Genomic DNA, 13,357 nt, shown 5'->3' with positions numbered 1-13,357 from the left:
TCTGGTTTGGTTCGGGGTGCTGTGTAGCTGTCGGGTCAGTGTCTGGTTTGATTCGGGGTGCTGTGTACCTGTCGGGTCAGTGTCTGGTTTGGTTCGGGGTGCTGTGTAGCTGTCGGGTCAGTGTCTGGTTTGGTTCGGGGTGCTGTGTACCTGTCGGGTCAGTGTCTGGTTTGGTTCGGGGTGCTGTGTACCTGTCGGGTCAGCGTCTGGTTTGGTTCGGGGTGCTGTGTACCTGTCGGGTCAGCGTCTGGTTTGGTTCGGGGTGCTGTGTACCTGTCGGGTCAGTGTCTGGTTTGGTTCGGGGTGCTGTGTACCTGTCGGGTGAGAGTCTGGTTTGGTTCGGGGTGCTGTGTAGCTGTCGGGTCAGTGTCTGGTTTGGTTCGGGGTGCTGTGTAGCTGTCGGGTCAGTGTCTGGTTTGGTTCGGGGTGCTGTGTACCTGTCGGGTCAGTGTCTGGTTTGGTTCGGGGTGCTGTGTAGCTGTCGGGTCAGTGTCTGGTTTGGTTCGGGGTGCTGTGTAGCTGTCGGGTCAGTGTCTGGTTTGGTTCGGGGTGCTGTGTAGCTGTCGGGTCAGTGTCTGGTTTGGTTCGGGGTGCTGTGTAGCTGTCGGGTGAGAGTCTGGTTTGGTTCGGGGTGCTGTGTAGCTGTCGGGTCAGTCTGGTTTGGTTCGGGGTGCTGTGTAGCTGTCGGGTGAGAGTCTGGTTTGGTTCGGGGTGCTGTGTAGCTGTCGGGTCAGTGTCTGGTTTGGTTCGGGGTGCTGTGTACCTGTCGGGTCAGTGTCTGGTTTGGTTCGGGGTGCTGTGTAGCTGTCGGGTCAGCGTCTGGTTTGGTTCGGGGTGCTGTGTACCTGTCGGGTCAGTGTCTGGTTTGGTTCGGGGTGCTGTGTACCTGTCGGGTCAGCGTCTGGTTTGGTTCGGGGTGCTGTGTACCTGTCGGGTCAGCGTCTGGTTTGGTTCGGGGTGCTGTGTACCTGTCGGGTCAGCGTCTGGTTTGGTTCGGGGTGCTGTGTACCTGTCGGGTCAGCGTCTGGTTTGGTTCGGGGTGCTGTGTACCTGTCGGGTCAGCGTCTGGTTTGGTTCGGGGTGCTGTGTACCTGTCGGGTCAGCGTCTGGTTTGGTTCGGGGTGCTGTGTACCTGTCGGGTCAGCGTCTGGTTTGGTTCGGGGTGCTGTGTACCTGTCGGGTGAGAGTCTGGTTTGGTTCGGGGTGCTGTGTAGCTGTCGGGTGAGAGTCTGGTTTGGTTCGGGGTTCTGTGTAGCTGTCGGGTGAGAGTCTGGTTTGGTTCGGGGTTCTGTGTAGCTGTCGGGTGAGAGTCTGGTTTGGTTCGGGGTGCTGTGTAGCTGTCGGGTGAGAGTCTGGTTTGGTTCGGGGTTCTGTGTAGCTGTCGGGTGAGAGTCTGGTTTGGTTCGGGGTTCTGTGTAGCTGTCGGGTGAGAGTCTGGTTTGGTTCGGGGTGCTGTGTAGCTGTCGGGTCAGTGTCTGGTTTGGTTCGGGGTGCTGTGTAGCTGTCGGGTCAGTGTCTGGTTTGGTTCGGGGTGCTGTGTAGCTGTCGGGTCAGCGTCTGGTTTGGTTCGGGGTGCTGTGTAGCTGTCGGGTGAGAGTCTGGTTTGGTTCGGGGTTCTGTGTAGCTGTCGGGTGAGAGTCTGGTTTGGTTCGGGGTGCTGTGTAGCTGTCGGGTCAGTGTCTGGTTTGGTTCGGGGTGCTGTGTAGCTGTCGGGTCAGTGTCTGGTTTGGTTCGGGGTGCTGTGTAGCTGTCGGGTGAGAGTCTGGTTTGGTTCGGGGTGCTGTGTACCTGGGGTCAGCGTCTGGTTTGGTTCGGGGTGCTGTGTAGTCGGGTGTCTGGTTTGGTTCGGGGTGCTGTGTACCTGTCGGGTCAGCGTCTGGTTTGGTTCGGGGTGCTGTGTAGCTGTCGGGTCAGTGTCTGGTTTGGTTCGGGGTGCTGTGTACCTGTCGGGTCAGCGTCTGGTTTGGTTCGGGGTGCTGTGTAGCTGTCGGGTCAGCGTCTGGTTTGGTTCGGGGTGCTGTGTACCTGTCGGGTCAGCGTCTGGTTTGGTTCGGGGTGCTGTGTAGCTGTCGGGTCAGTGTCTGGTTTGGTTCGGGGTGCTGTGTACCTGTCGGGTCAGCGTCTGGTTTGGTTCGGGGTGCTGTGTAGCAGTCGGGTGAGTGTCTGGTTTGGTTCGGGGTCTGTGTAGCTGTCAGGTCAGGTCTGGTTTGGTTCGGGGTGCTGTGTAGCTGTCGGGTCAGTGTCTGGTTTGGTTCGGGGTGCTGTGTACCTGTCGGGTCAGTGTCTGGTTTGGTTCGGGGTGCTGTGTAGCTGTCGGGTCAGTGTCTGGTTTGGTTCGGGGTGCTGTGTACCTGTCGGGTCAGTGTCTGGTTTGGTTCGGGGTGCTGTGTAGCTGTCGGGTGAGAGTCTGGTTTGGTTCGGGGTGCTGTGTAGCTGTCGGGTCAGCGGTCGGGGTGCTGTGTAGCTGTCTCAGTGTCTGGTTTGGTTCGGGGTGCTGTGTACCTGTCGGGTCAGCGTCTGGTTTGGTTCGGGGTGCTGTGTAGCTGTTGGGTCAGTGTCTGGTTTGGTTTTGGGTGCTGCGTTTTTTGTACCTGTGGTCTTTGCTAAGCGTGTCTGCTTGGTTGGGGTGCCTGTGTGAGTGTAAGGGTCAGTGGTTGCGTTTGGTTGCGGTGACTGTGTACCTGTCTGGGTGCCGGGTAGCAGCTCCAAGCCGCGCCCTCCCTGATGGAGTCCAGCTTGTGCAGCAGTGCCATGGTCGCCTCCTCATTCCGCCCAAAATCAGAGGCCTCCAGCGGGGGGCGCCGTTCCCCCATCCAGGACTCCAGCTCGGACAGCTAGGTTCAGAGTCACAGGGGACAGGAGACATGTGAGATTCAAGAGCACACAGGTTCAGAAGCATTGATACTCAAACCCCATTGAGTTTGGCAGCTCTACTCTGTACGTTTGTTTTCAGATTTAAAACAGTCGACTAAAAATGGATCGATTTCATTAACATGGCACACTGAAGTGAGGGCTAATGCTCAAGTATCAGTCTGTGATTTGATAGTACTGGGATATACTGGGAGACACACAGTCCGTAGTTACCTCTGAAAGGAAGGTCTGTATTTGCAGGGCCTCCTGAAGCTTCCTGCCCCGGCTCTCTGCCTCCCCCTGTAGGCTGTGCATGGCCTCCCTCAGCTCAGATAGACGCTTCCCGATCTCTGCAGCGGCAAAGTGTCGCCCCTTGACCAGACTCTGCCCCGCCTCGAGCACAGCTTGGACCAGGGGCTCCCGACTGACCAGCTCACTGAGCAGAGCCTGGGGAGAGCAGAGAGAGGGGAGAGGATAGAGAGGGGTAGGGGATGGAGGGGAGATGGAGAGAGAGAGAGGGAGAGGGTGTGTGAGAAGTATTGGTGCTCAGTCCTGTATGTAAGAAGCAGTGTGTCTCCCCTCTGCTCCCCTCTCCTCCCCTCTCCCCTCACCTGGTGTTTCTTGAGCAGTGCCTGTGTGCTGTGCACCGAGTTGCCCCAGTCCTGTGAGTATGCCAGGGGCAGCCTGTCCTGAACCCAGACCAGCTCATCCTCCAGGTCCCGGTAGCACTGGAACAGCAGCTGCCACGCCTCCAGGTTCTCCCTGCGCTCCTCCAGGGGCTCCGACAGCATGTTATACCTGCAGCAGAGGGTGGTTAAACACACAGGGATTAGAGAGGAGAGGGGGACACAGTGGTACTGTAACACAATAATACAGGGCTTCCAACTCAGCTCCGCTCACTTCACCCCAGTCTGCTTTGCTCCCAGTTCTACTCATGCCATCCCAGTTCCACTCACCACATTCAAGTTTGGCTACCTCTCTCTCCTTCACCTCAACCTAATTCCACTCGCAATGCACCAGTCTCTCTTCCACCCCAAGTCTGGTCCTCTCCAGCCCAATTCCTATCACTCCTCCCTAGCTGTATGCTCTCCACCCTGTCCCCACCCATCCCCTCCTCACCTTTGCACCGTCTCTCCCACACGCTGCTGGATCTCCTCTGCCAGGAAGTTCCCCTCGACCCGGAAGCGCTTGGCACGCTCAACCAGTCCCCGAATCCTCTCAAGGTGACCTTCGACCCCTTCCTCCACACCCTCCAGGGCCTTAAGCATCCGGGTGACTGAGGGCAGGTCCGAGCCACAGTCCGGGTTCGAGAGCTCAGCCTCCACCGAGCACAGCCAGTCATCAAGATCCTGCAGGGAGCGCTGGAACTGCAGGGCCTGGGAGAGAAAGGGGAGTGAAAGGGGGGAGAATGGGGGGGTATTAGATCTCCCCAGCCTCCCTTTTGTCCTCCTCTGTCTCATACCTGGTGAACCTTTTCTCTTCCCACCCTTCACTTCCCTCTCCCCTGACTTTCCAGTCTCCCCTGGTACCTGGTAAGCTTCAAGCAGCCGGCTCCTCTTCTGCTGGCAGTTTGTGTGGAGCTGCTCCCAGAGTCTCTGCAGCTCCTGCAGTCTCGTGCTGATCTTGTCTGGGGTGAAGTGTCCCGCGGCCAGCATCGCCTCCCCTTCCTGAGTGTAGACACACACACAGACCGATACAAAGACAGTCAATAAACTAGCTAGAATCCTTATTATAAGTCACGTCTGCACTGGAACCTATTAGCAGCAACTACACTTTATAATTCAGCCGAGAGTGTAGATCTTGCACTCAGAATGTCAAAGAGAAAGCATTCTAGATGTTTAAACCACAACAGGTTCTATGTGTTATGTGTATTGTGTGTGAGTGTGTGTGTGTGTGTGCGTGTGATTATGTGTGTGCGCATCTGTGTGTCATGTGTGTGTGTTCTGTGTGCATGTGTGCATGTGTGTGCGTGCGCGTGTGCATGCATGCTCATGTGTGTGGTTACCGCATTGATGGCCTGCACACGGTTCTGGTTGGCTGTGATCTCTGCCTCGAAGCTCTGGTGTTTCTGCAGCTTGGCCTGTAAGTTTGTTGGGTCCCTCCAGCTCTCATCCAACGCCACTGCGTTCCTCTCATTGAGCCAGGAGCACACCTGAGAGGAGGGAGGGACAGAGGGAGAGGACAGGTGTTACAAAGTGCAATACCCCTCTCTCCTAACTCCCACACATTGTAATATCATGCAACACCCCTCTCTCCCAACTCCCACTTCTCCTGCCTTCATTATTCTTCCCTTCCCACTGCTCCCTTTCTCCTCTGCTCATCACCACCTCCCTGACGCCTCTCTCCATTCCACCCTACTCTTCATTCCCTCTCCTCTCCCTACTACCATCTCACCTCATAGCTGTTTCCCAGGAACTTGTACAGCTGCCAGGATTCCTGCAGCCTCCCCCTGCGCTCTGCACAGCTCTCCAGCAGCTTCCCCTTCCTGTGCAGCACAAACAAGTCAGGTCCCCTCCATGCACGCCACACTTCAGCAGGCTAGTGACACGACTAGACACTCTTTATAGTACAAGAAGGTAAGATCTTCATAGACCATTACAGGACTAGGTCAGAAAACCTTTCACCATTGTAATTTTGCAGTTCACTATGGATTTCCCATGCATTTACTGTGAATTTTGTGCACATTGCCGTGGTTATCACAACACTTACTCTACGCTACCATGTTTTGAGGTGAAGCAGCTCCACTGTCTGCAACATCTGAGGTGGGACGGCTGCAGACTGCAGGATCTCTGCAGTTCAACAGCTTCATGTTTTGAAGATGGTCAAGGGGCAGGAGGTGACTGAGGGACTGGGATCTTTCGGGGTGTTTACCTGAGCAGCACAGCCTGGCTCTTGCTGGCGATGTTCTCCGAGTCAAAGTGCTGTTTCTGGGTAAGCTGTCGTGCAAACCTCTCCATGGCCTCCACCTTCTCCAGCTGAGCCTCCAGGGTCTTCTCGAAGTGGTGGTGCTTCCTCTGAAGAGCCTCCACACTGGACAAGGAGTCCTGAACACAAGTATGGAACTGTGACTCAGTGTGAGAAGCACACAGATTGGAACCCTGTGACTCAGTGTGCAAATAGCGGGGGCAACAACAACACTGCAGGTGTGTGAAGGGATGGATATAAGACTCCCATTGCATTGCAGTTTGATCCATTCCTGGATTTAACGTGAGTTTAATAAAACAACTGATATTGATACCAATACACTGTGGCTAACCAAGCTTGTATTAAAACCTGGTGTTGGATCCATTCTGTGGTTAATAACTGGTGAGGTTTAGAATGAAGAAGAACAATCTGCGGATTGATACCTAACAGGGCGCTGTGGTTAACCAAGGTCTGCTAAACGCTGGAAGTGGGGGGGTGATGATGCGGGTATGGTGGGGATTAACAAGGTGCTAACTTGGTATTTGGGGAACAAAGACAAGCCCGGGCAGGCTTAGGAACAGGGGATCTGTACCCTTGTTTGCTGCAGATACATTCACACACAAATAAGCGCTACCTTTAGCCAGTTAGTAAGATGCTAGCTTGAAACGGCAAGTGTCCTCTCCACTGGGTCACAAGCTCAATATGAAGACAGCAGACTCACCCCCAGGTCTTCATTGGCAAGGAAAGCCTCCTTGTTGCTCAGCCAGCTCTCACTCTGCTCCACGTAGCTGTAGAATATCTGCAACAGAGACAAAACAGAAATGTATGGGGAAAAGAGCCAGGTCAGACCTGGTCAGTGCTGCTGCTGCTGCTTCAGGATTGTGACCTACTGAGATCTCACAAAGTTCTGGTCAGCACCAGCACTGTTCTATCCAGTTCCATTGTATACAAAATATCCCCATGCCCAACAACACAACTATGCTGAATAATAAAGACCTATGTGATCTGTGTATGATAGTACGTCTCTCCAAGTTAGTGAACGGAAACCCTCTCCCAGTACCTGCAGCTCCAGCGCCTGGTCCAGTCTCAGGCTGTGGTCCTGCCAGGCCCGGTCCAGCCCAGCCCGAGCCTCCTCTAGCGTGCCCAGAGCCTGTTGGATCTCCACGGAGGCGTAGTGTCTAGAGGAGGTCAGCTTGTAACCGCAACTCTTCACTGAGTCGAAGCGCTCCCGCCGTGCATCGATCTCCACCTGGAACAGAGCTCAAGATCCATCCCCAGAACTTCAAACATCCTCGAGATACGTGTATATAAGACAAGGAGACACTTGAAGTGACAGACAATCAGGCAGAAAGGCAGAGGGATACACAGACAGACAGACACACAGACAGACACGCAGGCAGACAGACAGACACACAGACAGACAGACACACAGACAGACAGACACACATACAGACAGGTACACAGACAGACAGACAGACAGGAAGGCAGACAAACAGGCAGGCAGGCAGACAGGTACACAGACAGACAGACAGACAGACAGACAGACAACAGGCAGGAAGGCAGATAGGCAGGCAGGCAGGCAGGCAGGCAGGCAGGCAGGCAGACATGCAGGCAGACAGACACGCAGGCAAACAGGCAGTCAGACAGACACTTGCCTTCCTCTCTCGGTGCTCTGCTCTCAGGCTCTCAGCCTCGCTCTTGTTCTTGGGCATCCCGCTCTCTGACATCAGGGTCGTGACCTTCTGGACCCAGTGGAGGAGCTCACGCTGGTCAGCATTAAAGCACTGGAGCTGCAGAGCGGCCTGGAGCTTCTCCTTACTGGAGCAGATAGACAACACAGTGACGATCATAAACACAGTCCATCACAAAGATCATAATAATAGTAATAATAACTACAACACCATCATACCCACCTCTATCACTATCTTAATAATAACAATACTAATAATAATCATAGCTGCAGAAAGTAGTCTTCCTTGTACAGACAGCTGGTGCTTCACTGATCCAGTACAGCCCCTGGCTCCTGTGCTTCTTGTACAGACAGCTGGTGCACCACTGACCCAGTGCAGCCCGTGGCTCCTGTGCTGAGATCTCTTACCGAAGCTTGGCCTCCCTCTCCAGCTGGAGCCAGGCCTCCTTCACCCCTTGCTGCTTCTGGCTCAGCCTTCCCCCCAGGGATGGCTCCGTCCTCCCCAGGCTCCGAGCCTCCTTCTCCAGGGCCTGTCAGCAACACAGCGCAAGTCAGCGCCTCACACAACACGGAACAAACTAACTCCAGGGGTGTCCTGGAAAAACTTGATTTCCTTCAATTTCAGATTTGAGTAATTTTGAGTAAAAAATCTAATAAATTCCTAGGTCATTTCACCTTAGCAGTGTCTTCAGTTCAAAGCTCTGTATTTTAAATTGGAAATGCATGTTTGCTGTAACACGTCTGTTTAAAAACTAAGATTTACAGATTTATTTTACTAGTTGCTGCCACTTTAATATCACTGTGGTAAACGCATGATAAAGCATAGTGAAGTGCAGTAAGGCACAATGCTGGTACCGCAGTCTTCTCCTGGATGACTTTGATCTCTCGCAGAGTCTCCTCGTGCCGGCGAATCAGAATCTCCACGCTCGCCACGTCCTGTCCCCAGTCCAGCCCCTGCATCAGCAGACTCTGCAGAGCAAAGACAAGCAAACCTGTTACGCTGGACCTGTGCATATGCATAAAGGGGTCTTCGACAGCACACGCAGAGAGCAGAACAGCACATGAGAGACACAGGCAGATTCCCATCAAGAATGTGAAATGATAACACTGACGCTCAATCAATAGCTCCTTCAGTGTCTGTAAGACTGACAAGTCAGTGACATTCATCCTGCGCTAAATACAATACAAAACAAGAGGCATAATGAGAAAGTGCAGCGTGTGCGTGAGCTAACTCTACAGCATGCACAAACTCGAAACTCTTATTTTAAGACCAAGCTTCATCGCAATTGAAAGTGCTTCTGTAAATGTATGTAACAGTGTAACTGTGGCACACAGTTAGACAGTCGCCATACACACTAGGATTATGAGACTTGCAATACTTTGTGCTCAAATTTCATCGTAATCAGACAGGTAGCTTCTCTAGTTATATGCAAAGCTGGCTAACGTACCCTCATACGTCAGCCAGGCTAAACTATCCCCCACAAGGATATGCATGCCCAGCAATGTATTCGATGTATGTGTGTGTGTGATGGGTGCTGAGTGTGTGCGGGGTGCAGTGATTGAGCTGAACCCCACCTTCTCCCCAATCCTCTCCCGAATCTCCTCCAATTCTCTGATCAGTGAGTGCACCTCTAGCGCCCCCTCCAGCCTCTTCCGGTAACGACTCAGGTTGCCATGGAAACTGTTCCATCTTGGGGAGAGTGGGGGAGAGACAGAGAGACCAGTCATTAGCACATTTATCTTTTCATTTCTTTTCATATATAGAATATGTATAGAGTGTTCTTCATGCATCTCCATGGAGCGCTGAGGCCATTCCGTGAAGGAGGATCAGCGCATAACCAACAGCTGAGTTGTCGCTGATTATTTTTTAGCAATGCATTGCAAAACCATAATTTATCCTGTAAGCCCAGATATCGTAAAAAGCTTATTTTGAGAAACAGGCATCATAATATACTCCCCCACCCCCTTAAGTGACAGAGCCCTGTTGCTGTGGTTACCTCTCGTTGAGCTGCAGTCTGCGCTGCCGGACAGTGGTCACTTCCTCTTTGTTTTGCCTCTCCAGCCGGCTGGCCAGAGTATTAATAGCCTTGATGTGGGCGTCGTCCACGGTCACTTCCTGCAGAGACACACACACCACTCTGAAAGGCTCTCTGACCAGCTGGACCATGGGCTATATACACATGAGTGGATCTCGAGTCGTTAAGGTTTGGTAAAAGCATTGCAAAGTACGTAAAGCACATACAAGCATTGTAAAACATAGAGGTGTATGGTTAAGCCAATTCAAAGCCATGGGAAAAGCATGGCAGAAAAAAATTCAACCCTTGGTCTCAGAAGAGGTCACAGTGCTGACTCTTCATAACCACCTTCTCTCTGCACATTCAGCAGGGAAGACGAGCTCTTAGTGATTTATATGCAAGCAGAGCAGAATCAACTCCTTACTGAACAAGCATGTCAATATATTGGCAAATGTTTTTAAAAAAGCACATGCATTCTGAATACTGTCCCTTGCATTTAAATATGGACGTCACAATACAATATAAAGCACCCGCCCGATTCCACCAACCTGTGCCCCCTCCCCACCACCACTCAGCCCCTTGTACACCCCCTACTTAGACCCCCCCAGCCCCTTGTACCCCCCCCACTTTAGACGCCCACTCAGACCTGTACTTCCCTACTTCGACCCCCACCACCGCTGCGCCGGAGCCCTGAACTCGTTGAGTGTTCTTCAGCAGCTGCAGCCCGTGCTCATAATCCTTGACGGACACACCACATTGATCATAACATCCTAGATCAGCCCCTTGTAGAGGGAGAGAGAAAGACCCCCACTCACCGCATGCGAGAGGGGGAGAGAAAGACAGGGGATGAGAGCATCGGTGAGGGAGAGAGAAAAGACAGGATGAGAGCCCGTGAGAGGGATAGATCCTTGCCAGGATGAGAGCATGGGAGAGGGACATTGATCAGACAGGATCCTAGCATGGGACAGGGACAGAGAAAGATGGGATGAGAGCATGGAGAGGGACAGAGAAAGACAGGGGATGAGAGCATGGGAGAGGGAGAGAGAAAGACAGGATGAGAGCATGGGAGAGGGAGAGAGAAAGACAGGATGAGAGCATGGGAGAGGGAGAGAGAAAAGACAGGGGATGAGAGCATGGGAGAGAGAGAGAGAAAGACAGGATGAGAGCATGGATGAGGCATGGGAGAGGACGAGAGAAAGATGGGATGAGGCATGGAGAGAGAAAGACAGGATGAGAGCATGGGAGAGGGAGAGAGAAAGACAGGGGATGAGAGCATGGGATAGGGAGAGAGAAAGACAGGATGAGAGCATGGGAGAGGGAGAGAGAAAGACAGGATGAGAGCATGGGAGAGGGAGAGAGAAAAGACAGGGGATGAGAGCATGGGAGAGGGAGAGAGAAAGACAGGATGAGAGCATGGGAGAGGGAGAGAGAAAAGACAGGGGATGAGAGCATGGGAGAGGGAGAGAGAAAGACAGGATGAGAGCATGGGAGAGGGAGAGAGAAAAGACAGGATGAGAGCATGGGAGAGGGAGAGAGAAAAGACAGGATGAGAGCATGGGAGAGGGAGAGAGAAAAGACAGGGGATGAGAGCATGGGAGAGGGAGAGAGAAAAGACAGGATGAGAGCATGGGAGAGGGAGAGAGAAAAGACAGGGGATGAGAGCATGGGAGAGGGAGAGAGAAAGACAGGATGAGAGCATGGGAGAGGGAGAGAGAAAAGACAGGGGATGAGAGCATGGGAGAGGGAGAGAGAAAAGACAGGATGAGAGCATGGGATAGGGAGAGAGAAAAGACAGGATGAGAGCATGGGAGAGGGAGAGAGAAAAGACAGGATGAGAGCATGGGAGAGGGAGAGAGAAAGACAGGGGATGAGAGCATGGGAGAGGGAGAGAGAAAAGACAGGGGATGAGAGCATGGGAGAGGGGGAGAGAAAAGACAGGGGATGAGAGCATGGGAGAGGGAGAGAGAAAAGACAGGATGAGAGCATGGGAGAGGGAGAGAGAAAGATGGGATGAGAGCATGGGAGAGGGAGAGAGAAAAGACAGGGGATGAGAGCATGGGAGAGGGAGAGAGAAAGACAGGATGAGAGCATGGGAGAGGGAGAGAGAAAGACAGGATGAGAGCATGGGAGAGGGAGAGAGAAAGACAGGATGAGAGCATGGGAGAGGGAGAGAGAAAGACAGGATGAGAGCATGGGATAGGGAGAGAGAAAGACAGGATGAGAGCATGGGAGATAGAGAGAGAAAAGACAGGATGAGAGCATGGGAGAGGGAGAGAGAAAGACAGGATGAGAGCATGGGAGAGGGAGAGAGAAAAGACAGGGGATGAGAGCATGGGAGAGGGAGAGAGAAAGATGGGATGAGAGCATGGGAGAGGGAGAGAGAAAGACAGGGGATGAGAGCATGGGAGAGGGAGAGAGAAAGACAGGATGAGAGCATGGGATAGGGAGAGAGAAAGACAGGATGAGAGCATGGGAGAGGGAGAGAGAAAGACAGGATGAGAGCATGGGAGAGGGAGAGAGAAAGATGGGATGAGAGCATGGGAGAGGGAGAGAGAAAGACAGGGGATGAGAGCATGGGAGAGGGAGAGAGAAAGACAGGATGAGAGCATGGGAGAGGGAGAGAGAAAGACAGGGGATGAGAGCATGGGAGAGGGAGAGAGAAAGATGGGATGAGAGCATGGGAGAGGGAGAGAGAAAGACAGGGGATGAGAGCATGGGAGAGGGAGAGAGAAAGACAAGGGATGAGAGCATGGGAGAGGGAGAGAGAAAGACAGGGGATGAGAGCATGGGAGAGGGAGAGAGAAAGACAGGATGAGAGCATGGGAGAGGGAGAGAGAAAAGACGGGGGATGAGAGCATGGGAGAGGGAGAGAGAAAGATGCGATGAGAGCATGGGAGGGGGAGAGAGAAAGAGGGGATGAGAGCATGGGAGAGGGAGAGAGAAAGATAGGGGATGAGAGCATGGGAGAGGGAGAGAGAAAGACAGGGGATGAGAGCATGGGAGAGAGAGATGCACTTTACATTTTCTGTATATTAATGTTTTTTTAAACAGTACACCTTGATACAGAGCAATCTCACTCTAAAAGGAGGACAACGAAAACATATAGGAAGTCCAGAATGAGTGTTGAATCATGTGAGTAGATAAAAGTAAGGCTTGCAGAAAGAGAAGGGTAGATAACTGCCCCCTGATCTATCTGAACTCCTGTTTGTATGAGGGACACTGCGTGGTTAGATATTTGCCCCTGCTTCATCTGAATTCCTGTTTGTATGAGAGACACTGCATTCCTCTCTCTCCCTGAGCTGTGCACTCACCTTGTGTCTGATCCAGGCCTCCACCTGCTCCACTCTCTGCAGAAACTCCAGGAAGTCTCTGCTGTCCTCCAGCAGCTTCCCCCGCGCCACCACTGCCCTGCGCAGCGCCTCCCAGTGGTCCTGCAGAGCCTTGGCACCCCGCCGCACCTCCGAGGACCTGGGGTGGTGCAGCGAGACCAGAGCCTCACCCTCCTAAAGAGAGAGAAAGAGAGAGAGAGAGAGAGAGAGAGAGTGTGATAATATCAGAAATGCACCTAGAGAGAGAGAGACAGTGGTACACACAGTGGTACACAGAGACACACTCTTACTTTCTGCACTGCAGCGATGATCTCGGTGTGCGCCAGGATCTCAGCTTCAAAGGCTTGGTGCTTCTGCAGCAGCTTCATCTTCACCCTGAGCTCACTCAGGTCCTTCCTGGAGTCATCCTGCAGCTTCTCCATCCGCTCAGCAATCCAGCCCTCCGCCTGCAAGACCAGTGCCACTGTGAGGCTGTGCCTCCAAACAGGTCATGCAGCGGTGCCTATTTGACTGGGTCCCCCCACCCCACCCAACCCTGGGGGGGGGGACCACCCCCTCTCGGGAGGGCT

At 53.1% G+C, this 13,357-nt stretch overlaps 1 protein-coding gene across 1 annotated transcript in view; it reads right to left on the bottom strand.

Moving 5' to 3' along the window:
* The window catches only part of sptbn5 (spectrin, beta, non-erythrocytic 5), a 64,058-nt gene that overhangs the window by 17,789 nt on the left and 32,912 nt on the right, over positions 1-13,357 (bottom strand). The window contains 20 exon segments of the mRNA XM_041275407.1: positions 2,569-2,591; positions 2,631-2,834; positions 3,085-3,297; positions 3,462-3,648; positions 3,970-4,226; positions 4,380-4,517; positions 4,856-5,002; positions 5,245-5,335; positions 5,722-5,894; positions 6,476-6,553; positions 6,815-6,997; positions 7,404-7,572; positions 7,853-7,974; positions 8,300-8,413; positions 9,020-9,134; positions 9,442-9,560; positions 10,135-10,214; positions 10,217-10,229; positions 12,771-12,962; positions 13,079-13,234. Of these exon segments, the coding sequence (XP_041131341.1) occupies positions 2,569-2,591; positions 2,631-2,834; positions 3,085-3,297; positions 3,462-3,648; positions 3,970-4,226; positions 4,380-4,517; positions 4,856-5,002; positions 5,245-5,335; positions 5,722-5,894; positions 6,476-6,553; positions 6,815-6,997; positions 7,404-7,572; positions 7,853-7,974; positions 8,300-8,413; positions 9,020-9,134; positions 9,442-9,560; positions 10,135-10,214; positions 10,217-10,229; positions 12,771-12,962; positions 13,079-13,234 (2,774 nt within the window).

This window comes from Polyodon spathula, chromosome 17 (genome assembly GCF_017654505.1).
Source record: "Polyodon spathula isolate WHYD16114869_AA chromosome 17, ASM1765450v1, whole genome shotgun sequence".
Classification (NCBI taxonomy): Eukaryota; Metazoa; Chordata; class Actinopteri; order Acipenseriformes; family Polyodontidae; genus Polyodon; species Polyodon spathula.
The sequence above is the reverse complement of the archived record's forward strand: the minus strand, read 5'-3'. Positions and strand labels throughout refer to the sequence as shown.